Genomic DNA, 27,058 nt, shown 5'->3' with positions numbered 1-27,058 from the left:
ATTTTAAAAAATGCTAGCCAGGATATGGAGAACAAGGAACCCTGACACACTAATGACAGGAATATAAATTAGTGCAGCCATTGTGGAGTACAGTATAGAGTTTTCTCGAGCAATTAAAGAGAACTACCATATGATCCAGCTATTTATACTCTGGAGTATAAATCCAAAGGAAATGAAGTCAGAATACAAAAAGATATCCTCATACCCATGTTTGTTGAGGCACTGTACACAAACAATTAAGACATGAAATCAAACTAGGTGCATAAAAAGAGATGAGTAAGGATAATATTGCATATACACATTCACAATTGGGTATAATTAAGCCACAAAGAAAAATGAAATCCTGTAATTTTTAGAAAATGTGGATGGAACTAGAAGATATCACATGAAGTGAAATCAGTCAGACACAGACAAGGGTTACATGTTTTCTCCCATATGTGAAAAATTAAAAAATAAATAAATAAAAAGAAAAAAAAAACAAAACAGAACATGTGTTTCTAGCAAATTCCCAGGTGATGCTGCTGCTTTCTGGAGACCATCGTTTGGGTACATCTTTCCTCCTGCCTTTTCTAGGCTCTAGTGCTCTAGGACTTCAATTATTAGAGAGGAAGGGGAGAGAAGGAAAAAGTCCTCTTAGCCAATTCAACAGCCCTCTCTTGGATGTTTGCTCTTCTTGAGGAACCAATACTGTCTGTTGGTGTCTTCTGACCTTTTAGTGCCCAAATGCTAGCTCTCTTGGGATGTGCCATATGTGGGTTTTGAAGGGCTCCGAGGAGCCCGAGGAGCATGTGTCTCCTATGTCAATCATCTTTTCATCACTATAACATAATACCTGAGAAAATCAACTTATTAAAGAGGAAAGGTTTATTTGGGCTCATGGTTTCAGAAGTTTCAGTACAAAGTCAGCTGACTCCTTTGGGGCTGGTGAAAGCACAGCATCAAGTCAAGAGAGAGTATGATGGAGCAGAGCTGCTCGCCTTGTGATGGGCAGGAAGGAGATAGGGAGGGAGAAGGAAAGAGAGAAAGAGAGAGAGAAAGGAAGAGGCTGGGTATGTCCCCAGTGATGCACTTCCTCCAACTAGACCCCACCTCCTACATCTTCCATCACCTCCCAATAATTCATTCAAATATGAACCCATGAATGGATTAATCCATTAATTAGATCAGAGCCCTCATATGCATTTGTCACTTCCCAAAATCTCCACCTCTGAAAATTGCTGCATTGGAGACCAAGATTGCAACCCACGAGCTTTTGGGGGACATTCAAGATCCAAATTATAACATCTCCCCACTGCACAATTTCCTGATATTGGACCTAGGATAGTAATTTCCATAGAGAAGGTACTTGTTAAATTTTGATTGAATGAATAAATGAAAGAATGAAAGGAGAATTATCTGTGCTGGTCTCTGGAGGTTCCAGGCATCTTCACTCAGGGCTGGAAGGCTAAGTGGTGTTATGTACACAAGTCATTACAGGGGTGATAGTGGGGCACAGAGTCACAGGAAAGACTTACTTTTCTGGGAGGCATATAATCCGTGCTAAAAATAATGCCATATTACCTAATGTGCAGATTTTCATGGTAGGTAGTGCAAGATATTTACTGAGTTCGAGCTTCTGACTCAGCCTGAGTATTAATTCAGTTCTTGAACATCTCTACAAGATTTATATCAGACCTCAAGCTTACCTAGCTTGATGTCACATTCCATAGAAATGGGTCCCCTTCAATATTATGGCTTCACTGAATCACTGGCTGGGAGTTGTTCCTGGGAGGTGTAGCCTTGTGCAGTCACAGTGGTGAATTCAGAGCATAGGACTGACAGCATCAGTTGATAAAGGACAATAATAGGAAATACTACAGGTGCATTTTTAAGCCTAGAAGAATCTAATATGCATTTCTCAAAAAATTGTTGTTAGTAGTATTATTTGTTTTGGAGTTCGTCCTAGGTATTTTTATTTTGCCAAGACACTAATCTTCTATATTTCTTGGTCTATGATTATATTTGATGATTCCTAAGCATGTAATTTTATTTCATGTATATATGCTGTTTTGGTTAGCTTTCTGTCACTATAACAAATACATGAGATAATCAACTTATGAAGAAAAAAAGTCTATTTGGCTCACAAATTTGGAGGCTTCATTTCATGATTGAGTGACCCCATTGCTTTGGAGCCTTTGGTAAGGTAGCACATCCTGGCAGGAGCACATAAAAGAGCTAAACCACTCACCTCATGGCCAGGATAATGAAAGAGAGTGGGATCCCACAATCTCCTTCCAGAGAACACTGCCAATGTCCTGAATAACTCCCACAAGACTCTAGCTCCTCAAGATTCCACACCTCTCAATAGTGACCATGGACTAGGGACAAAGCCTTCAGCACATGGACCTTTGGAGGCACTTATCCAGACCATACACATAAATGGTCTATAAATAATAAAGGATTATATTTAGTAAAATTTAAATAATAAAGGATTATATTGAGTAAAAAAAATAAATAAAATAAAATCCCATTTGTAATTTCTTGGGTCATTGAACTATTTATTTCTTTAACTTTTACAGTTTCAAAAAAGGGAATTAAAATTAGCATTCTCTTGAAATCCAGGTCGAATTAGCATCATAGCTTTTTAATTTTGTTAAGTCATATAGTGGAGCTTTACTTCTGACTACTTTGTGTTTTCTCTCTGCTTCTTTCTCAGTGTATTCATCATTGCTTCTTTAAATTCAGGATACTAGTCAAGCCGTGCATTCCTCTCTTGCATTGAAATAATTCAGAACCAAACAGTAAACGCCTGTCCTATGCACTGAAAAGAAGTAGTAAAGAAGTAAGGGCTAGTGGTAAAGCTCATTGGTAGAGCACAAGCTCTACCAATGATTTGATCCCCAGCACCAAAAAATAAGTGCATTAGGTGATTATGGATTATTTGGTTTATTCCATTTCTAATTTGAAATTTTAAAAAACATATATCTTATAAATTGATTTTATATTTTTAAACCAGTAAACTCTTAAAATAATTGATAAGTCTATCTGAATATTTCTGTATTTGGTTTTCTTTTAACTTGAATATTAATTGAATATATTGATGATTCCACCAGATACTATCATTTTGGAGGTTTTTTTTTTTTTTTTAACAAATATTCAGTTTTCTAAATTTAAGTTAAATAGGTGGATTTTTTTAAAAATATAGATTTGTTTTAATGAAAATAATATACACATTTTTAACTTTTGAACTACTACACCACAGATATTATATAACCATTCATATATCTATTTATTTCATGAATTCTTAATAAATTTACCTGTAGATCAAATGAGCAGTCTTTACTTAACAGTGTACAGTTTTTACTTAACAGAAATGTATTCACTAAAAGGCATGAACAAGAATTTCCATAGCAGCCCCTCTAATACTAGACCAAATTAAAAACGAAATGCCAGTACGAGTAGAAAAAATATATAAGCATTAATAATCTATTGCTATTGAAAGTGGATAGACAGCAGTTGGAAAGGGATATAAGAGGTGAAGGTAATGTTCTAGTCTTTAATCTGGGAGTCGGCACGTAATGTGTTCAGTACCCAGGGGCTCATGCGCGCTACCACTGAGCTACATTCCTGGCCCTTTTTACTTTTTTATTTGAGAAAGGTCTTCCTAAATGGATCTAGTTAACCTTAAACTTGTGGTCCTCCTGCCTCAGCCTTCTGAGTTGCTGGGATTACAAGTATGTGCCACCACTCTTATTATACCCTTATAATAAACTTGCCCATCTTTAAACCAGGCTCGGGCCTTTACCTCCTCCTCCAGCTGGTTATATGAAATGCGCCATATAGCCATAGCAGCCAACTGTGGAAAGGTCACTGACACAACATGTGGGTAACATGGAGACCACATAGTTGTCTTGAGTCAGGGGACTGTAACAAACACACCATAGCTTCAGTGATTTAAGTGACAAATATTTACTTTTCACAGTTCTGAAGGTCGAGAAGCCCAAGATCAAGGTGTCAGCAAATCTGGTGTCTGCTGAGGGCCCACCCCTCAGTTCGAATATCAGTTTGTATCTTCATGTGGCAGAGAATAGAATGAATGTCTCCTGTCTCTTCTTCCAAGAACACTAATGGTATTCATGAAGGCACCACCTTTGTAACCTGATTGCATTCCTAAGCCACGCCTCCTAATGCCATCACACTGAGGATTAGGTTTTCCACTTATAAATTCAGGGGGACACAAAGAGTCAGCACCTAACACTGCTCTTGCAGATTACTCACATCCTTTGGTCTTGCCCATTCTCAATCTCACATGTGCCATTTCCATATTATGATGGAATGTTGCTGGGTCCATCTGACACTATACTTGTGTGGGTCTGACTCAGATCATAACAGGCTATTTCAGACACAAGGTAACTCGGTGCCCAATGATCAAATATTCTTTCTCTAACAGGCCAGTGACATGCCAGGAGCTGTTTTCCAAAAAGTATATTATACTCTGTTGCAGATTCAATCTGTTCCAGAATTCCAGTAGCCTCTGTTATATTCTTCACCCAGGGCTTGCCATTAGCACCATGTCATATTACTTCTCACTCTGATGCTTCCAGTACCGTAGGGTTTACTGCATTGGCTGGCTCAAGTGGTAGGGATACTTGCATTGTAACTTAGACTTCCTAAAGAACGTTTTCATATTCTGGGCTGCAAACAAACTAGAAGTCCTCAATAGCACTCAACATATCTCTGGACAGGAATTTGTAGATATCAAGAATGTTCCCTTCAGGACCTAAAGAAGCCTATCAGCTGTTGTTATTTCCTTCTTTGTGGTAGAGAATGCAAGATTTCATCATTTGTATTTTAATTCTGAAGGATATGACAGAACTTTCCTAACCACAGACTCCTAAAAACTTCATCAAAGTGGCAGGTCCTTTAATCTTCATAAGATTTATAGTCTACCCTCTGGAATGCACGTGCCTTACCAAACCCTCCAGTGTACTAGCCATGATATAATCAATGTAATGGATCAGAGTGACTGTCTGTGGAATGTTTAACCAACCCAGATTTCTTTGGACTATATTATGACACAGGGTAGAATAGTTAACAGGCCTGACCCAAAACTGTGAGTGAATACAGTTATCCATCTCTTGTAAACTCAAATTGTTCAGCTCCTTCTTTGAAAAAATCAGCAAGTGTTTGTAACAGGCCAGACAGTAAGTGTTTTAGGTTTTACATACAGTCTCTGTTGCAGCGATTCGATTCTGCAGTTACAATGTGAAAGCAGACAGACAATAGAAAACAAACCATCATGGCCATGTTCCAGAAACACTTTAAAAAAAAAAAAAAAAAAAAAAACAGGCTGGATTTGGCAAACAGGCTAAATGGGTTTTTGATCCCTGCTCTTTTCTAACCAGACACTTAAATTTCTCATTCACATAGTTAAGACTTTATTGATCTATTCTAACCTTGGTACCATACCTGGCACAGCAACTCAATGAAGCACAGCCTACAGCAATCTATAGTCCTTCTCTAGATTCTACAGGGGCCAGTTTGTAATATGATAATAGGGAAAGTGACTACTGCATCCTTTCATTTTTATTATTATTATTATTATTTTTATTTTTTATTCATTATACACAAATGGGGTACAATTTTCATTTCTATGGTTGTGCACGATGTAGATTCATACCATAGATGATGGAATGAGACAGACATTATTACCCTATGTACATCCTTTCATTTTTAATACTGACACTTATCTCTTTCATGAACCCTGGGAAGGAGTAATGGTTTGGGCTTAGTGGGGGCAGGGCGGGATAGCTACACTACCTTTCGTTGATCTTTACCACTATAATAGCTCTTCTACCATGGATGAGAGACCCACTGTTGGGTCACCCAGTACACAACTACCGATGCATTTTCAGGGTCTGGGGAAATACCAGCACATGAGGTCCACAGTGGGTCAGACCAACTCTAGTCAGACTTAGCCAGGATGTCCTTCATTACCTAGTTTCTATAATTCTTTACTCTAAAAAGGATCAAGATGATTGTGTTGGTGCAAGTTCTCCAAGAAGCATAAACCAAGATGCAGGCAAACATTCAGGAAAATCATTCAGGGTGAGGGATCCTGGAGACGTTGAGAGAACCATCAGACCACAGTGCAGTTCTGGAAATGTTGCAGTGTGGAAATGTCTTAGCATTGCAGACATAAGTAAAGTTCAGCAAGGCCATCTGGTGGAGGTCCTTAAGCCCAAAATTGCTGGTCAGAATAGTCCTAAACCTCTCAAGGGCTGCCTTAGTGTCCTTGTCATGCTCAGTCACGATCAGGAGAGGAGGGGAAGGCCAAAACATAGTCTCAGCATGAATGTGGCGATGGATTATAGAGCATAGTAACTGGGGATATCAGGCTGTGACCTGAGAGATGCTTTCTGATGCTGCTCCCATGATGCTTCCAATCTCTAGGTATCAAATTCAGCTCAGACCCTACATTCAACAGACCTCAAATTTTCTAGGGATTCACTTCTACCCAATACATACTCATTCAAGGAAATGGTTCCTTTTGGGATAGACTGAGGGAATTATTACAGTAGGACCTGGCATGGTTTTACATGGACCTTCTTCCTAGGAACTTGGCACCCTATAATAAGAGAGTCTGGATATGAGGATTGGCTCAAGTCCAGGAACTGAGCAAGAGATATGACATTTTACTGGTGACCACTCTTTCTACTTCTGTTGTTTGAGTTTTGTTTTCTACCTATTTTGTCCCTAGAACTGCTGTGCTCTGTTAATAATCTCTACAACTTCCTGCAAACCTTTGTGGTTGCTCTCTTGCACCCCAACCTATTCAGACAATATGGTAATTTTGGTCTTTTGACTCCTGTTGCTTACACATCACCAGTTGGCTTCTATTACAGGGAAGCTCATCATCCCCATGGATTTTAGTGAGCCCAGTTCTGTGACCATCTCTCTCAGTAATTAGTGCAATCTAATGGTCTTTTATATGTCCTTCTATGTCAACCCATAGAACGTGTTCCTCTTAATGAATACTGAACTTCACAAAAACTAACATCTCCCATCATATCCACTTCCCTCAGGATCCTTATTCCTTCTTCTACCTTCTCCCAGGTCATCTTCGGCATTTCCACTTCACTTAGTGTCCTTCACCTGTTTCAGGCTTCTAAAAGCTATCCAAACAATGAATTCAGCGTAAGCTGTGGTCTTTGACAGGGCACTCAGTCATAAGAAAGATTCTCCAAGTCAAAGAATGATTCCAGTTTTACTTTCTGCCCCTGAAAATCCAATCATAGGGCACTTCTCTGAATGTTAACAAGTCCTGCACCTGTACAGTCTCTTTCCTGTCAAAACAAGCTTTCCTGGACTGGTTTTGGCTGGAATTTAACCTGCTGGGAAAGGAGGTGCCTGTTGTCTTATGGAAGGGATGCTAGGTATCTCCAAGGTATCTCCCAGCACAAAATCTGCTACCTCAGATTAGAGAAGGCTGGGTCGCCTTTTCAAGCTCTCAAGTTTCAAGATGCTTTGTCCCTAGGGGATCATGGGCATACATCTGCATTTCTCAATCCCATGGTTCAAGGTTTCCCCAATCTGAGTACTGACTTTAGGATACCAGATCTGCCTAGGCTGAGCATTCAAACACATTCTGTCAGACCTACAGTCTGTTGCTCAATTGTGTCTGCTCTTTCACTGTACAAGAAAAAAAGCACTTTGTAAGCTACCCCAGCATCCTTCTGGTTCTCACATCTACTCTTTAACTGATCAATAATTGCCCTTAATATCTCATTTTCCTTCAGTAGGAAATCAATTCAGTAGGTTAACCAATTCTACTGTTTATAAGCATCCACCTATCATCCCACCACTGCCTGCCTCCAATCTCAAATTACTGAATCCTCACACCTGAAGGGTACTCCTCTCCACTGAGATGTTTTCCTAGATCTTTTAGCACTGGGGCCACCACCTTCTGCCAAGCACTATCTACATCCTACCTGTTTACCAAATGGGATGACATCCTCTATGCTCCTTGGTAGTGATTGGGCCAATCATAATCCCAATCTGACTTCCTGTTTTCTCAGTATCACTTGGGTTGGATATGCCAGAAGCAGACATGCAAGGTATTTTTTGGAGAAGACAGGGAGAGCTTTAAGACCATATGCAAATCTGATACCTACAGAAGGAGACAGGAAAAGATTGGGTAGAAAGATTGTCAGACTGCAATGCAATTCTAAGAAAAGTTCAACCAGGCCTTTAAAGGAGTTCTGCATCTTACCAAAATGGGCTTCCTTTAGTGCCCCAGGGGTACGCAGTCATCTGGGAGAGTCTTGGTTTCCATATGGATCAAGAGAGGCAGCAACTGGGCCCATCAGTCAGTTTTGCTCCTTGTAGCTGAAGATTTGGTCAGCACATATGCCCATGTCCTGAGACTTTGTGTGAGGCCGAATTTAAAGGCAATCAATCAATCTGGCAGAGGAAATTTCAAGGCAGTACAGCATTCAGATGGTTACATGGATATTCTGACAGTTTTTAATCAGGATTACTACAAGAATTGGGAGCAAACTGAAGAAAAGAAAAACTTGGAAAACTTACAGTTTGGCCTACTTTGAAGCACATGTGAAATTGGGGCCGAGAGAGTTGTGGTTGTTGAGAGAGATTACCACCCCAAAGTTAGTACTTTGCACAAAGACAATAGGAAAGATGCCTTGAGGGTGTCTTAGGAATCAGCAAGACCACTTCCAAGAGGCAGACTCGAGGGTGTAAAAGTGAAAACTCATTTAGAAGACCTTGAGGATGCTCTGATCACAAAGGAATACCTAGAAAGCTGTTTACTGGGGATTCATTTCACTGTGTTGTGAATATTCAGGCACTTAGAGGTTGCTTTAGCCATGATTCAAAGGGGCCTGGCTACTGTTCAAACTGGCATCAGACCCTGGAATCATTCACATGGTGGTTCTACAGGAATGCAAGATGCTGGAGTTTAGGGGGTCACAGAGGTTCTACTGAGATGACTGACCATGGATTGAAATCTCTGAAACCATGAGCCCAGAATAAGCTTTTTTCTTCTTCTAAGTTGTTCTTGTTGGGTATTTTGGTCACAACAATTACTGAGTGGTCACTGTAGGCAGGCAGGACATGGCTGGAAGAATTAGATCACTGGGGACATGTCCTTGGGGCTTGTGTACCTGCCTCTGGCTTTAGTCTCTTTCTCTCTGCCTCCTGGCTGCCATGAGCTGAGAAACTTCCACCATTGTCCACTTCTTTCATGAAGTTCTGCCTTTATCTCTGTTTCTCAAAGCATCAGAAACAGCCAAACATGGACTGAAACCTCTGAAACCATGAACCCCAAATTAACTTTTTCTCCTCTAAGTGGTTCTTGTCAGGTATTTAAGTCGCAGCATGCAAAGCTGCCTAACATTTTTTTGTTTCAAAGTGCTGGGAACCCAGGGCCTTCCTCATACTAGGCAAGTGCTCTGCCACAGAGCTACATGACCATCTCTTCTTTTTGTTTTGATTCTCTGCACATTCATCATTGTGTTCATTATGTTCATTTCTTCTAGTTTATTCTGTTTGGGATTCATTGTGCTTTCTGAATCTGAGAATTTGTGTGTTTGATCAGTTTTAGAAAATATTTTCTATTGCTCTTTCCATCATCTCTGTTGTTTCCTTGGGGAATTCCAATTAGACCATGAGAGATATAATTCTATCTTCCATGTCCCTTTACCCCTATTTCAAATCTCCAAAATCTTTTTGTTCTTTTTGTTTAACTCTAATTTTTTATATGTGCCTATATTTTCAAATCTCTATTAATTCTAATTTTAATTAATTTTTACTTCAGTTGTGCTTAATCTTCTCTTTAACTCATTTACTATTTTAAAATGTTAGCTTTTCTGTTTTTCATTTGTGAGTTTCCATTTAGTTTTTATTTAAATCCATCCAGCTTCATGTTTTATCTTATTAGTTCATGTTTTAACTTTTACATCTTTAACATTTTAAAGCATTATTTATATCCCTATTAAATAAATCTGTTATTGGAAACTTAAGTTTTCTGTTCCTGTTTGTATTTACTGTTGCTGATGCATCATATTTTGGGGGCTATGGGATCACATTAGGTAAAGCTTTTTCAATAGGAATAGGATTGAAGTTTATTTTTACATTCTCTAGAAATAATTTATTTCTTTATTTTACCTTCTTTCAGGCAATCAGGAAGGGATTCTACCTATCTAGGACAAGTTCTTATTATCCTGACCTGACATATATGATTTTTAACCCAAAGCTCATCTGTAAGCATTGTCTTCTTTATAAATGTGCAGATCAGATTAAGTAGAGACAGACAAGTATCCTGCCTTCTAGTGTTACTGACAAGTAGATTTATTTCATAAACTTACCATTTACTAAGGGCAGAGCTGTGATTAAGGTAAGGTAAGTGCCTTACTCACTTGAATGGAATCCCAGCCCTCACTAAGGGTATAGTTTTTTAAGTTTCTCAACTTTTAAATAGACCTTGGCTGAAACTACTCATCTGGCACAGGCTAAGGCTCTTTCTCCTGGCTCCATTCAGCTACTAAAACTCAAGCATTGTGGATATGAAGACTGACAGATTTCTCAAGGGCAAGCAAAGTGCCAGAGACAAATTACCACCCTGATGTTTAGTTTAGTTTTCAGTTTTGGGTACCTAAACTTTCCCTACTTTTTGCCAGCTCAGCTTTGCATCTAAAAAATGCAGTGTTATTTTTACATTTAGATATTTTGTAACGGGTTGTTTGTAATCATATCTATTATGCTATATTCTTGGAAACAGAAGTTCCCATAGTCTCATTATAAGAGAAAGAATACCTTTCCCAGCAGGATCCCTGTAGAATTTCCCTCTCATGCGTCACTGGTCACATGCTTGCATAAATCCATCAATGCAAGGAAAATGGAGTTTCCAAAATTGGAAAGACTTGGCAGGATTTACTTTAGGGACACATAGGAGAAGGGAAGGACCATGAAACAAAACTGGGGAATAGGGAGGGAATAGCTGTTGGAGAGATGAAATAGCATGTCTGCAACATGGATAACTTAGGGGATATTGGCTGGATTAGTCTGATTAGAACATAGTGCTTGACCTAGAGAGTAATAGGACATAAGATTGGAGAGGTTTTCCAGGGGTCAAAGTGTGGGAGTACCCTGAATGCCTAGTTAATGAGTTCATATTTTATCCTACACATAAAGTTGTGACATTGAGGATTTTTGAACCACTAAAAGACAATAAAAATGTGTGAGTACTGTTATTTTGACAACAGTGTTAAGAATGAATTAGATGAGGAAGAGACTAGAGGTAGTAATTATAATTTAGGAAGCTTCTGTAGAAATTTAGGGATGAAAAAATAATACTTTGAGCCATATTGGATTGCAATAGGCATTCAAAGGTAAAGAGACACATTATGAAAACAATAAATGAAATTTGGTGATTAAATTGAATTCAGAATAAATTATTTTTTAAAACATGAGGATTTTGTGCACTTATATATATTTGATAGGGCACTAACGACCAGGGAATTTAGAGACAGATTATAAGGTTCCAGTTCCAAATCTCCCATTTCCTAGGCAGTAACCAACCTTGGGCAAATCATTTAGCATCTTTATGTTCATTTTCCTAGTTTATAAAATGGAGATGATTATATATTTACTACCTGTATTAAAATGCTATAACAATTAAGTAAAATAGTTTGAGTGTAATTAAAAATTATACAAAACTAGGTTAAGTTTATTTGAGCATCTCTATCATATGCCAGGATTTAGTTTGGGCATCATAACAAAAGCTAATAGAAATGGCTGTGTTCCCTAAGGCTGTCATAGCTCTGTGCTGGAAGTTGTTGTTGGAAGGGCACTTTTAATTTATCATGTCTTAAGAAAGATATGAAGAGCAAAGGGTGATGAAGTAGGTCAGGGTTGGAAGCGCTGAGTTAGATATGTTTCCCAGATCCCTTTTATCTAGATGACGGAATATGACAGGTGAGTGGAGTCACTTCCAGGCTGAGAGAGCATCCTTCAGCAAACCTATGGGTTTCATGCTAAAAATAGTTACACCAAAATATGAAAAGGGCCTGAAATTCTACTTAAAGGAAAGCTGACCAACAGAGCTGATGAGCAGGAACATCAACAATGGGTTTTGCATAAGTAAATAATAATAATAATAATAACATCCTCCCCCCCAAGTTTTACTAAGAAGAAATTGATAAAAATTGCATATATTTATGGTGTACAATGTGATGTTTCTCTATATGTTTATGAAAAGCTTGAGTTAATCATTTAAAACAAGCTAATTAATAAATCAATCACTTGGCACACATATTTATAGTAAGAACATTTAAAGTCTACTCTCTTAATGATTTCCAAGAATACAAAATATTTTTATTAACTACATGCACTCTGTTGTATAATATATGTCTAGGACTTAGTCACCTTGCATTACTGAAATTTTGAGTCCTTTGACTAATGTTTCCCCCTCTCCCAAGTCCTTAGAAGCCACTATTCTACTTTGGTGATTTTTGTTGTTGTTATATATCTAATTGTTTTGAGATGGGGTCTCACTATGTTTCTCAGGTTGGTCTGACCCTTCTGCGCTTAAGTGTCCTCCTGCCTCAGCCTCCTGAGTAACTGGAACTACAGGCACACACCATTGTACCTGACTTGATTATTTTAGATTCTTCATATAGGTGGCAACATATTGTGTTTTTGCTTCTGTGGCTGGCCTATTCACTTAGCATAATATCCTCCAGATTCTTCCATATTGTTGCATATTGCAGGATTTCCTTCTTTTATGGCTGAATAATATTTTATGTATCACATTTTCTTTATCCATTCATGTCTATGAACATTTTGTTTGCTTCCATGTTTTGACCATTTTAATAATGTTGCAAATATGGGAGAGCAGAAATTTTTAATATACTGATTTTAGAGCTGGTGTTGTTCACTTGCCCTGGGTTTGGTTCCCAATACCAAAACAATGCAAAAAAAAAAAAAACAAAAAAAAAAAAAAAAAAACAAACAAACAAAAAAAAAACCTCACACATGGAGACACAGTTTTTAATTTCTTTGGATAAATACCCAGAAGTGGGATTGCTGGATCATATTATCATTCTATGATTAATTTTCTTCCATACTGTCTACACCAATTTATAGTCCCACCAACAGTGTACCTTAACAATTCTCTTTTCTCATCCTTGCCAATACTTACCTTTTTTAAAAACAATAGCCATCTTCACAGGTGTAATGTGATATTTCATTGCAGTTTTGACTTATGTTTTCCTGATGCTTAATGATTTTGAGCATTTTTAGGTTTATTTATAAAGCAGTTGAAAATGAAAGTGCTAGAGTTAAATTAATTAACATTTAATTAAAAAATCAAGTTGTATAAGATTACATTTCATATGAATCTACTTATGTAAAAAGTTCCACCACAAAAGCAATACCCATATTGTTAAATAGTATGAAACCATTTATACAAAGTTTAACAACACAAAAAATACCCACACTATTTTTACTATATGCATATAGTGAAAATATAAAGGTGTGCATCGTATCTTAGTCTGTTTCTGTGGCCCTAATAAAATATTTGAGACTAGGTAATTTATAAAGAACACAGTTCTAGAGGCAGAGAAGTCCAAGATCAAAGCATCAGCACCTTCAGTGTCTGGTGATGGCTGTTTTCTGCTTCCAGGATGGTGCATTGTTGCTGCATCCCTACATAGTGGAAGGGGGCAAAAGGAACAAACACTGTCTTCACATGGCAGAGAAGCTGGAAGGGAAAAAGGGCAAGGGTAGTTCCCTCCAATTCTTTCACAATGGCATTAATCCCACTCTTGAGGGTAGAACCCTCATGACCTAAGCACCTCCCAGAAGCCTTACCTCTAATACTACCACTTCGTTGATTAGGTTTTAAAGGAAGAATTTTGGAGAGACATGTACATTCAAAACCATGGAACACAAGAATATCTAGAATAATATAATGTGGGAATTCGGAGCAAGAGAAACATGCTTGAGGTGGTATGCACAGACTTACAACTGTTTCTTTAATCTTTTGTTTCTTACACTGGAAGGTAGGAATATGGATATTGCTACATCATCTTTATATTTTTGTTTGTGTTTGGCATATGTACAATAAAATCTAAGAAGGAATGACACTCATCCTTCCTTTCTCTCTGGGCATTGCCATACCCAGATATGATGCCTAAAAATTATGGCAACCTGGGCTGTCATTCTGAGGTGGGCAGTAAATAATTATACATGGATTCACTGAGGGAAACCAGAGCTGAAGATGAAAAGAACTTAGTTCCTTGCTGCTGTCAGAAAATCACTGAACCAACCCACACTGCAATGCCTATCTCTGGACTTCTTGTTCTGCAAGATGATCAGTGTTCTTACTTAAGCAAACAGGATTGGCATTTGCTGTTGCTGATAACCAAAAGCATCCCAACACTATCCACAAAAGCCCTCTTCAAATCTTCCCCTTGTCTAAAACAATGTTTCCATTCACAGAGCTATCAAAATTATAAACATTCTTTATAATATTCTTTATATCCTTTAGACTCAATTCAAATTCTACTTTTGTTGTAAGACTTTTCCTCACCAAAAATCTCTTCTTATTCTAAACAGTTTCATTACTCACTAAATATAATTATTTAGTGATAATCAAAGGATACATAAATTTAATTCCTTACATTCAAGATGCCTTGGAAACATGGTCTCTGGAATGTTAAATTGTAATTTTGGTTCGCTATAAAAAAACCTGTATTTAAATTAATGGAAAATTTGTTTAATTATGCATACAAATAGCAAGGTTTTATCATTTATCAATAAAAATTAGTAATCATTCAATCAAGCTAAGCTGCATGCCACTGTGGATTGATTGTAAAATAGGCAATTAAATAGCTGAACACTAACATATTAAAGACTAAAAGCACAAAAGTGGTTTCTCAGTTCAGCAATAATCACAGCTAAATGTTATGAGCCATTACTACGTGCCAGGCACCTTGCTAAATATTTTATGTACAATATCTTATTTAACTGTCACAATAATTTGGCTCTGAGATATTATTCACATTCCACAGAGGAAGAAACCTACATTAACAGAATTTAAATAACCTCAAAGTCACAGAACTAGAAAGTGGATAGGTTAAGATTCAGTTAAGACAATTCTCTTTCCACAAGCTATGTCACCATGCAGGAATTTATTTACTCATTGAATTATGGGTTAGTCACTGTTCCTAAAAATGAAATAAAATGGTAGGCAAAATATACATGTTCATACTATCATTAAACTTAGACTGATAGATGAATCACACAATTAGGTTTCAAATACACCACTGATTATTTCAGAAATTTCAATGTAGGCATAGCACTTATATTTCGTAATGCTCAAATGACCATGAAGCTTTGATTTTTCTGTTATTATTGGTCTCAGTAATGTAATGCAAGCAGGGTTAGTTCATAACAATGCCATCCAAAACGTGCCATCAAGAAATATGATCAGACAGAGCAAATGATATTGATGACTTTCTTACAGAATTATACAAATATGACAACCCACACAGCAATGGTACAATTTAACTGCATGAGAAGAATCATGTTCCCCAGGATTTCAAAGACTCATCAGCTTTACACCTGCAGAAAACCTAAAGGGGTTGTGCATGCTGTGTAGATCACTGAGGCATATCACTTGTACCCACCACTGGGAAGATATTAACATGGATCATACTCAGTAGACTAGTCATACATGTCAATGTCATGGGTATTTGACCTAAAACTCAGTGTGCCTTTCATTCCAGTCATGGAACAGTAGACATGCTTTTCTCCCTCAGGCAGCAACAAGAGCTGCAAACAACAGTCTGATTTATATGTTGTATTTATGGCCTTAACCAAGCTCTCTGTTACAAATGTGATATGTGAGAAATCCTATAAAACAATGTCTATCTATACAATTTTAAAAGCACAGTATTGTTTTTTTAATGTATTTGTTTTACTACTGTAAAAATTCTTGTAATTTTTTTAGCAATATTCTAGCTGGAAAGTCCACTGTTAATACTGAATGGACATTAAGAGTAGGCTTCATTTCTAATACTTGCATAACAAAAGGGCTAGAAGTAATTAGTCTGGATATTTTATGTGACAGTGATTGTGTGCATGTAGTTTATAATTGGAATGATTGTTCAGGGTTAACAAGGCTGCACTTCACTGTCAACATATACTTACTTCATTTGAAATGCAGCCCATACACTGCATTTACCATTAATTCAATGACTGGGAGGAACTTATAAAATAGATTGCCAAAGAAAATAACAGTTACCTTGTTATCTTAGTATATTGGGTCTCAGAACAATAGCCTAAGAACAACTGATGTGCTGATAACTCTCAATCACGATTTCTTAGTCATAAACGACTAGGAGAAAGTGCATTTGTATAATTTCTTTACTATTCAACTCACATGTACTTTTTTTGCTGCTATTATTCATTCATCCATTCATTAAACAAGCTTTCTTTTTCTTCTATTTTTTAGCATTTCCTATGTACTTGTGCTACTGCAAATACAGATAAGTCATATAATCTTTGTTCTTAAGACCTCACAGTCTGGCAGGAAAGCAAAACTCATTAAATTTTGCAAAAGGAAAAGCATAAATGAAGAGTCAAGCTTTGGATTTCATAAGAGTCTTGAGGTGGTGTTTCCAGCGCATCCTACAGAGGAGACTGGGGAAGCAATGAACAAAGTGAGTAGTCCAGGAAGACTTGATATGGGAGGTGATTGAGGCCTTAAGGACAGGTAACATAACTTCACTAATCCAAGGGAAAGGGCATGAAGATTGAGGTGGAGATGAGGGGTAGGTCATTTCTTGTCAGAATAAACAACATACACAAAGTATGAACAATAGATCTCCAGCACTTTGCAGAGGGCACTTCTACATAATAAGCCATTTTGAGATAGGGTCTTGCTAAGTCGCTTAAAGCCTCACTAAATTGCTGAGGCTGGCTTTGAGTTTGCAATCCTCCTGCCTCAGCCTCCCAAGCAGCTAGGATTACAGGGGTGCACCACCTCATCAGGTCATTATTTATGTTAATGGACTATTCATTTCTAGTTGTAGTTGGGGGAAAGAAATGATAATGAACTAAACTAGAGCAATGATAGAAGAAAAGAAAGAATCAATTTGAAGTTTTTTAAAAAATACATTTGAGACAATTAGAGACTACCTACAAAGCTGGCAAAACTTGGTGATAGTCTGGGTGGGGAGATGTAAGAAGGGTTCAGGATCACCCCAAGATCTCTGGTTGGGTAACTGTGCCTTTATAACAGAAAACAAAAAGGGGAAGGAAGATTTCAAAGACTTAATGATGATTAAGTACATTTTGGGCACAAGGAGTTTGGGGGTATTTTTAAATGTTTATGTCCAGCAGGCAGGTGAATATATATGAGTTGGCTCTCACAAGCTTTGACCCTGATTAAGAGATCTGGGAGTCATTAGCATAATTACTTGTTAACTGATTAACAACAGAAACACAGATAAAGTCACTTGAAGTATTATACAGTGAGAGGAGCTGTATGTAGGCTGAGGATTGCTGTAGAACTCAGGAAAATAAACACTTAAGGAAGAAGAGGAGAAAAGCCTTTAAAGAAGTCAGAAAAAATCATAAGAACATAAATATGAAGAATTTATAGTATAATAGGTCAAGAGGATAGCTATGAGGTACAGAAGATCTACCACTTGAAAAGAAGCATGGAGTTTTAGACAGGTAAGTAGTATATAAGTGTACTGGATTTAGCAGTCAAGTCAACCCTGATGATTAAAGTTGGCAGAGGGATAGAAGCCAGACTACTATTCATTAAAGAACGATTGAGAAAGTGGATGAGGAAATGAAAAGACTACATTACTTTATATTACATAGCCCATACACGTGTCCAGGATAACAAAACAAAATGGAATGATAAGGGCCAAATGCAGCGGGGTTCTAGGCATGGAACATTGGTGGAGTGCCATTCGCTGTGAAGTCAACAGAGGTTTGTTGGGCTTGCATAGAAATGGTTATAATTCCCCAAAGAATTTTCTAAGACCAGCTCTGTGAAACAAAGTGTGATATTGGCTATCCGATTAAACGGAAAAAAGATTCCCTATAGGCAACCTTAGGGGCATGTAACATTTGCTCTCAATCATAAGAACTGATAGTGAAAATGCACTCTACGTGGAGCATGACATGTCACAACGTACCATTCGGGTATTTGAAAAACATCAAATACATAAATCAGTGTCCAAAAGGAATTCAATAAAACAGGCAAAATATGGACAAGAAAGCTGTTGGTAGCTCTGTGGCTCCAGCACTAATTTGTCCATGAACAGCTCAATAGATTCATAATTCATTAAAAGCTAACACTTAAAGTCAATTAGAGGCAGCATTTCAAGAGCTTAGATCAGATCATTTGATAATGAATGTATCTATTTTGTCAGCAAAACAGTTCATTGTTTTCTAATAAGATTTCAGATTCAGTATTTCTTTACATTTAGTTTTTTTTCAAAAACATTTATTTGTAACAATATGTAATGGGAATGTTCAAATATGCAGTATTATGTACAGAAAATTAATTTAGAATTTTGTATGGCAGTTTTGCCCAATAGTTAGGAGTATGTATTTCGGAATGAACCATGGACTTATTTATCCAATCAAAAATTCATTATTCATTACTCAACATGTACCTTAATTCCATGTGCCAAACTACATGATGGGCTGTGAAGATACAAAGATGACAGTGACTTGCTCCATGTTGCCGTTTATGGTATTTTGGGAAAACAATGCCCAACAAATTACTACATTTGAAAAGCTAAAATGGCACAAAGACTTGTAAGAAATCAAAGGAAGGGAGGGAAAACAGGAATAATGGAAGTTCTTATAAATATTTAAATACTAAAAGGATTGGAAGGGCTGATGGCATTTATTTAGGTTTTAAAAATCAGGGTTCTATTTGTTAAATTGTGCCCTCAGCATTAGTACAGACCATTTTCAGTCACAGATTTGTGTGGGGTTGCCAATAGGCAGACCCAGGATAGGCACTGATAAGCTCAAGTGTAACCTGTATGCCTAAGATTGGTTCAGGACTGAATCCATAATGAAGTAGGCTGTAAAGACTACTAGAAGGGATACAAGGCTTCTCCTATCCTGGAGCTTCATAGCAAGGTTCTCTCTCTCTTTGAAAAGGAATTAACCCCGAGAAGGCAAAGTCAAAAACTGGAGAGAACTAAGCCTTGGTCATATCATGGAGCCTGTAATCAAGTTATGCCTCATAGTTATATATGCAAATATATATTATATTATAACCAGATTTGAGTTGTACAAGATATATATGTATATGCATATATATGTACATATATATATTACAACTTATAACTCTAACATATCTATTTTAAAAATTAACATAAATGAAATATAGGGAAATACGTTTCCCTGAAACCTGCCCCCAACATAACAAGCATGTTCAGGATCAACATAAACATCCCAAATGATAGGAAGGGTTATAAAACACATCCAATATCATGTTCCATATAGGATGATAGTGCAAAACAAGTCTTTCTAGAAGCACATCTAGATGTAAATGCTTCATAAATAAAATGAGAACTCAATTTAGTGCCTTCACTTTGTTTTTTTCTAGTATAAAGAACTGGAGAAGAAACAAACACACAGAATAACCTAAGTTACTTGATATTCAAGGAAACTACAAAGATCAAATAAAAATTGAAGAGGTGGATAAAGTATTCAATATCTAAATGCTATTCTAATTAAATTATCAATTATTTAATGATTATTAGTATTGAGATAACTTCTCATTTTTTTTAATTACACACATTTCCAATACTGATCATATTTTAAAGATATATCTATAAGAATCAACACACTGGTAACACGTGAATAGCTTTTTCAGCCTAAATGTCCTGAGGCCTTGACTAAGCAGGATGATTTTTAACCTGGGAATGGAGGAGACTGGAAAAAAGTCCTGCCTGATTCACTGATCTGCCTAACCAAGTAATCTGAAAACCATTTTTACAACTGTTTTAATTATTGGTTTTTAATTTTAAAATAAGTACAGATTCATAAAATGTTGTAAATAAAAAACAGAAAGGTTCTATGTACCATTTACTAAGTTTCCCTCAAGGTTTACATCTAATATATTCTACAAAATGAAAACCAGGAATTTGACATTGGAACAATGTGTGTATACTTCTATGACTCATCACACGTAAATTTGCATAACAATCATGGACCAGATGCAGAACTATTACATTGCTCCAAGGATCTCCCTCCTTCAACCCCTTTACAGTCACTTCCACACTCCCATCTCTACTAAAACAAATTTCATGTAACAACTACTCTTTCTAGATGACTCTGTTCATTTTCTATTTAAATCTGGCCTTGTCTATTTCACTTCTGTAAAATGCTGTCCTCATTTTGAATTTGATGTTATGGCCTATTCAGAGGTCTGATGCTCAATTTTGAAAACACGTCAATAAATCTGAACCTTCAAAGTTATTTCCTTTGAAATTGTGGTGGTTGGAGGGAGTCTGACTTATGGTGAATTCTTTTCTAATCATAATTACTTGTTTTTGGTGATTTCGAATATTGCCCCATGCTTCCATAGCTTGCTCTAGAATCTCTCCTTAGTCTTCCAGGTTTTAAACTCTTTTTCTCAGAATACTAAATGTTCTCCAGATTCTAATTTATCATTCCAACCAAAGGAAATATTTGCAAAATAGAATTACAACATATTAATTCACTGAGATTTATAAAGTCCCTGCAGGGTTGTTTCAATTAGGTCTTAAAAAAAAACTACAATGTGATTACAGGGTTGCAAATACTAACACCATAAAAGGGCTTGTGATGGTCTGTGGTGGCTAAGTCACCCATCTCGTAGGCAACTAAAGACTACTCTTGTCCTCAAAGATTCATTCCGGCTGTCAGTTCTCCATACTGAAGAGCATAGAAAACTGTTACTATTCACTCTGGCCTTCTCTTGAAACCCAGGTTGGGGGTTGGGAGTGTGATGGTGTTAATTTAATTCTAACACCTGAAATTACCTCCCGGGCTTGTGCTTATTTTCTCCAAAATCAATTTTGGGGGAGTATCAGAATAACTTTCAGCTCAGAGAGGAAATGTTATTTTAGTTTGGACTTTGTAAATACTTAGCAACATCAAAACAGCACCTTTTCTCATTCAGTATGCAGATTTTTAGTTTTCATGGTAGGGTGGGCCAAAGAACCAAGATTCTGCTTCCAGCTTTATTCCTACCACTTAGTACAAGTAAACAGCCTCTTGTAGATAGGCCCAAAGGTGGCAACAAACCTCACTTTCTGGGATTTTTAACAGTTGTGCGATTATGCCCAATCTGGTCTAATCTGACATGGGAAAACTGTCCACCCGTCTCTCAGAAGAAACGTAGTTTTAACGTAGGTGCAGAGGTAGGACCGCTAGTCCCCACCCCCGCATCTCTTCGGCGTCTCCTCAGCAGCCTTCGGAGTCCACCTAGCTACCGCGGGGGAGCCTGGCAGGGCCAGCAGGCCCGCGCCCCGATCCTTCTTCCCCGGGTGGCCGCGCGCGGCCCGCGCACCGCGCCAGGCCTACGCTCGCCGCCCCGCCGATCGCGGGCGGGGCGCTCCGCCTCCCAAAGGCTGGAGGCGGCCATGGCGGCCAGGCGGATTGGGGCGTGGGCGGGCGCCGCGGTCGGCAGGCCAGCCCCCTCTGCCCGGCCGCCAGTCCCTCTCTGGGTCAGCAGAGGGCTCCGACAGCGCCTGGGCCTCACGCTGGGCTCGAATTCCGAGGGAGACCACGGCGGCTCCGTGCCCGACTCGCAAGGCGGGCCGGAGGGAGCAGCGAGGCTCCCGGCGAGCGAAGAGTTAACGGCGGCCGAGCTGCGGATCGCGGAGCTGCACTCCGCCGCCTGCGCGGTGAGACCCCGCCCGGCCCGGCCGGGCCCTGTCGGTGCGCCTGCGCGCGCGGCCGCTCCAGCCCCGCTGTCGCCCCACCCTGGAGAGCGGCTGGGAGCGCCAGCCGGCCGATCTCGGCCCTCGGGTTCAAATCCGCACCATTTCGCTGGAAACCCGGCGTTCCAGACAAAGCGTTTACCGAGTATTTTGAGGGAGAGCGTGACTCGTTTTCTGATCAACGTCCGAGCTAAACTCGGGGCGCAGAGTGTGACCCAGCACCACGTGTGTTTGTGTCTGTGCGCGCGCGCCCGTGTGCGTTGGGGATGGGGAGGGGTGTGTGTGTTAAGGGATTGATGAAGATGAAGGAACTGAAATCATAGGGAAAATTTACTGTGTTGTAGAAATATGATGTAGCTGTATTATCCCTGAACAGTTTTCGGTTTCCAGTGATTTTAACAATGGAAAACAGTAAGACAAATTCAATATTTGCTACCTCCCTCTGTTCTTTTTCCTCTCATCAGGTGTCAACATTCTTCCTAAACACTCTTGAGCTACGTATGTTTCTATTTTGTGGTTTTGACGATCGCTTGTTACCACCAATATCTGAATCGATCGGCTCCCTTCAAGTCCTCCACTACCAGCCTTGCTGGGGATGGAACCCAGCCAGGGCCTTGCACATGCTAGGCAAACGCTCTTTCACTGAGCACACCGGCAGCTTTCCCTTCTCCTTTTCTAACTCTTCAGACTGCAAAAGTTAGAAGATAGCACATTTATCTTTATATTACTTTTACAAAAGAAAGGATGAGATAAAAAAAAAGAAATATTTCTATAAAGATTATATAAAATGATATGAAATTAACCGCAAGTGCATGTGTGTGTGCATACACGACAGTACTTGATAGGACTAGTGTTATATGGTGTGGCTTGAGTCAGAGGGGTAAAGAAGAAAACCTTGGATTTTGACCACAGTTGATTTTTTTTTAATAACTATTTGTAGGTCTTGAGAATCCACTGACCCTTTCAAGTGTTGAAACTGAATATTCATCATGAAATGACTGGCAGCTTTTGATTACTCTTGTTTATACTCTTAAAAATAACCTGTAATTTGTTCCCACACTTCACATATAAATACGGTAATATAAGCTAAAAGTTTCAATCTTTTTAGAACAAACACCAGCAGTATGTAAAAACAGGTTCAGTCAGCATGGGGAAGGAGAGGAGCTTTTTCTCACTCAGGGAATCCACACTTGTTTCATAAGTGTCAGTATCAGGTAAAATGACAATCCCGTTAGTAAAACCAGTGACAATTTTTTCAATGAATCAGAGCTAGTTCACAATGGTTCTATGCCTCAAGGCAGATAGCTCTCTTACCTTTCTCTCAGTGCTGACGTGCATCACCGATTACCTTGCTCTCCAATCAGACTGTCAACCCTCTTGCCGCATTTTTGTTGCCACCATTATGTGAGCCTTTTTTACTGAGGACAAATTGCGTGTGTATGGGCAGCTAAGGAGCTCAGAGGTGCTTAATCAAATGTGGAAAGTAAGAGGGCCAGCGCATGCGCAAGAGCAACCCTTTAGGTTTTCAAGTTGTCAGATAATTGCCCTCAGAAGACACCCGGAAGCTATAAAGTTCTCAGGGTTTTTCTTTTTTTCAAGTTTACAAACAAGGGCTTTGTAAATAAGGAAGTGAGATCCTGACAATTGGTCATTCAATAGTTGTGTTTAGTGTTCCTGGCTTCATGTAATCTGCTTCTGGTCCCACAGGATTTGAAAGGCCCCTGAAACCAGCCTCAAGACTTGCTAGATTTCTGTGGCCCTGGTCTGTTTTACTGGAATGTCTTAGAATGAGCCTATCCTTTTGCTACACTATTCACAAAATGTAGTTGTTCAAAACCTCAACCAGAGTAAAATATCCTGCCACTAAATAAGATAGTGGACAACTAAAGAAGTTGTTTGTGACTCCTACAAAAATGTATGTCCAAAGACATACTGGTTTTGTGTGTATTTTAATGAAAAGTTTCTATTCAGGAGTGATTCAATAGTTATTAAATGGTAAAAGGGTTATATAAAAGCCCCATAGGGAAGTTCCCCTACAAAATCTTAAAGCTAACTAGTGTCACCTAAATGACCCAAATCCACTAAAATGTAATTTGCCTTTACCTTCACACAAAGTACTCAGGATGCTTTTATTTATTTTTTATGTAGGTAGAGAACACTTCCTTGACATGTGAAATAGTCTTACTAAAAGTTGCCTTTGATCAAACTTGTGAAAGACATGAAAGACGTGAGTGTTAATATGTTAAAACAATATTTTTCACTTAAAAATAGAATAACACTCCAGAAAAAAAATAGTGTAAAATGTATACTAGAGTAACATATCATGAAAGTAAAGAAAAGCATTCAATAATAGCAAAGGTAATACTTTTCTATAAGGAATGCTGGTTTTGATTAGCACCTTTTCTGTAAGTTTAAATCATTATCCACATATTTTAAGTTCTGAAATTGCAACTGCAACTTCTGAGTGAAAGTTCATTTTCAGCCTCTTAAGCTCTTAAAATCATTTAAATCACCTGTTATTAAGTATGTTACCTGGAAACTGAATGAAAAATATCAGAGCAGTGACTCCATTGTTATTGAGTATAGAGGAGTTCTTGTTTTCCCATCAACTTCTCATTATTCTCAAATTGTATATTTTCTCCTTTAGTCACATAAAGTTAGATTGTATATAATGTCAGAAAGCATTCAGTCTAATTGCAAGTACCACTAAAATTGTTGGGAAGAAGTTTAATATTATTTTTAAAATGTTCTGCAGTATTTTAGAAGTAGAAATTATGTTGAGATATGATGGACATGGAGATTAATGAATTGCTTTATTTTATTACTCTTCAGACTGGCCAGCTTAACTATGTGGACCCAGCTACTGGCTATGTGGTGCTCACACGGCTGGCCCACTTGCAGAGAGGTTCCTGCTGTGGCTCCGCCTGTAGACACGTGAGTAACAATTCTCGCCTTACAACAGCAGTTTTTGGTGCTTCGTAAATACCTATTATTTGAACAACAAGTCAAATAAAAAAGCTAAATAGACCTGGAGTGCACTTTTCACAAGCTACTTTAGCCAAGGACAATGAAGTCCTTAGTACCAACATAGGACCTTTAAAGTTAATGGAAATTTCTAACCCTTCACTGCAAGTATCAGTTCCTTCAAATGCTGTGACTTGAAATTCATGGACGCTCTTTATTACAAGGAAACTTTTCATGAGGTTGCAAATAAGTTATGTTCACTGGGCAGGTACAAAGAGACAGGAAAAGAAATCAAGAATGTTGCAAACTGGATCCCAGAAAGCTTTTTCTTTATTATTCAATGAATAAATAGAAATTTACCCAACATTAAGAGGTGGGTTTACTTAAATGGTAAAGATTTCATTTTTTCTTTCCCTTCTCTCCCATTCTTTTTCCTCCTTCCTTTCCCTCCCCACCCTTCTCCTTCCCTACATCCCTCCCTTTTGCCCTTTTAACTTCCTTTTGCCTTTGTTTTTCCCCTAGATTTTGATTCAAATAGTCTGTGAAACTAGATTACCCTAAATTTAGTGCTGTACATTTCCTAATATATTTATGTCAATAGATAAATTTCTATGTATACTTATTAAGATGAACTAACTTCTCTGTCCCTATTCTGGTGAAAGAAAAATAGGATTTTTTAAAAAACTGTCAAAAGGCACAGCAATAAGGTAAATTGTTATAGGGTTAAGATTATAAACTTAACATCTGTAAACAGAACACTTTGTTTTGTTGCAAGAAGGTGTTATTTCCTTTAACTAGCCTACTTGAAAATTATAGACATTAAATGCAGGTATTAATCATAGCCAGTATTGAAAATTTCACCCTTCACTTTCATGTATGTTCCTACCTGTGCCATTAGCTGTTTCTAATCAAATGCATAAGAGCTTTGAGTAAATTGAGGACTTCAGGATTTCAGGGTTTTTGACAGTAAAATGCTTAAGGTTGGAAGGATGCATTTAGGAAATGGTTCTTGGATCTAATTAGGACCATTTGCCTGAGGTTGCCATTATTCTCCTCTTTAGTCTGCAAAGTGTGATAGACCAAGTGATCTATATAATGTTATTAGCAGTCTTTTATTTTCACCATGAGAAGTGTATTTTTTCAAGATGATTATTAGATGATTCAATAATGTTATGTTTTATTTCTTCTGCAGTGTCCTTATGGTCAAGTCAATGTTAAAGATCCATCTAAAAAGAAGAAGTTCAATTCATATTTTTATGTTTGATGACAATTTCATCTCCATTGTCTAATTAAACTTGTTTTTTTTTAAAAAAATGAAGCTTCTATCGGGGATTGTGCTCTATGCTTTTAAGGATTTGAGCCCTAATTTAATCTTTAAATGCATATATTAAAAGAACATCAATAAAAAGAAAAAGCTAACAAATGTTGTGTGTTTCTGAAGTGGCACATTGATAGCTATTTTCCTTTCTTTTTGCTTCATTATCTGACACATATGTTGAAGAAAGAAAATAATGACTGTTCTATTAAATAAAAGTAGCAGTCAGGTCACATGAGTAGCTCTTGATTTTTCTTAGCCTTGGTTCTCCCACTGTTTTCTCATCAGTATTACTATCCAAGGGGGGTTGCTGGCAAATAGAAGAGTACATCCTTCATTTTATTTATATCTTGAGCTATAAGGAGATCGATATAATGTTGTGTTGTGCAGCATATGAGTGCCCAAGAAGTGCCATCCTGCGTCAAGAAATGCTCTCATCTTCCATCTGTTCCTTCAATGCAAACTTTAAATCATCATGACCTGGGGGTCAGGCTGCAGAAGATGCCACACTTAGACCATTCTTTCTTCCCTCCCCCATCCTTTCTTCCTCCATCTCTTTTGATACATCTCAGGCAAATCTATCTTACAACGCTTTTTTTTTTTTTAGCTACACGCATTCTACTCACTGTGGTGATCCCCTGTGAAGTGTCATCCTCCAAAGTTGAGTAGGTGCTTCCCAGGGACTGTTCTTTTCACACCTTCTCTGCTTCTCTATGAGGACAGCAGCCCCCAGGAGACCCTTTTCTGCTGGTGGAAATCATTCAGTAAAATGAGACTGCTGCCTAGTAAGCAGGCTGGCTTGCTCAGA

At 38.0% G+C, this 27,058-nt stretch overlaps 1 protein-coding gene and 1 long non-coding RNA gene across 3 annotated transcripts in view; both read left to right on the top strand.

The window, feature by feature from the left end:
• LOC306642335 overlaps positions 1 to 10,259 on the top strand; it is an 81,824-nt gene extending 71,565 nt beyond the window's left edge. The window contains exon 3 of the long non-coding RNA XR_013758487.1: positions 10,175 to 10,259. This is a non-coding gene — a long non-coding RNA (uncharacterized lncRNA). The remainder of the gene's footprint in view (positions 1 to 10,174) is intronic.
• A 10,935-nt stretch (positions 10,260 to 21,194) lies between these two features.
• Positions 21,195 to 26,488, top strand: LOC306642175 (uncharacterized protein C1orf53 homolog). 2 transcript variants are annotated; one of them, XM_079107730.1, is made up of 4 exons: positions 21,195 to 21,935; positions 24,804 to 24,905; positions 25,204 to 25,308; positions 26,128 to 26,488. In XM_079107730.1, exons 1-3 carry the CDS (start codon positions 21,210 to 21,212, stop codon positions 25,285 to 25,287), a joined length of 912 nt encoding a protein of 303 aa, XP_078963856.1. In that variant the 5' UTR covers positions 21,195 to 21,209; the 3' UTR covers positions 25,288 to 25,308; positions 26,128 to 26,488. The 2 variants fall into 2 exon arrangements, with proteins under 2 accessions (XP_078963856.1, XP_078963857.1); XM_079107731.1 differs by lacking the exon at positions 25,204 to 25,308.
• Positions 26,489 to 27,058: the final 570 nt, after the last annotated feature.

Source organism: Sciurus vulgaris (assembly GCF_902686455.1).
Source record: "Sciurus vulgaris genome assembly, chromosome: 12".
Classification (NCBI taxonomy): domain Eukaryota; kingdom Metazoa; phylum Chordata; class Mammalia; order Rodentia; family Sciuridae; genus Sciurus; species Sciurus vulgaris.
This window is presented reverse-complemented; position numbering and strand designations above follow the sequence as displayed.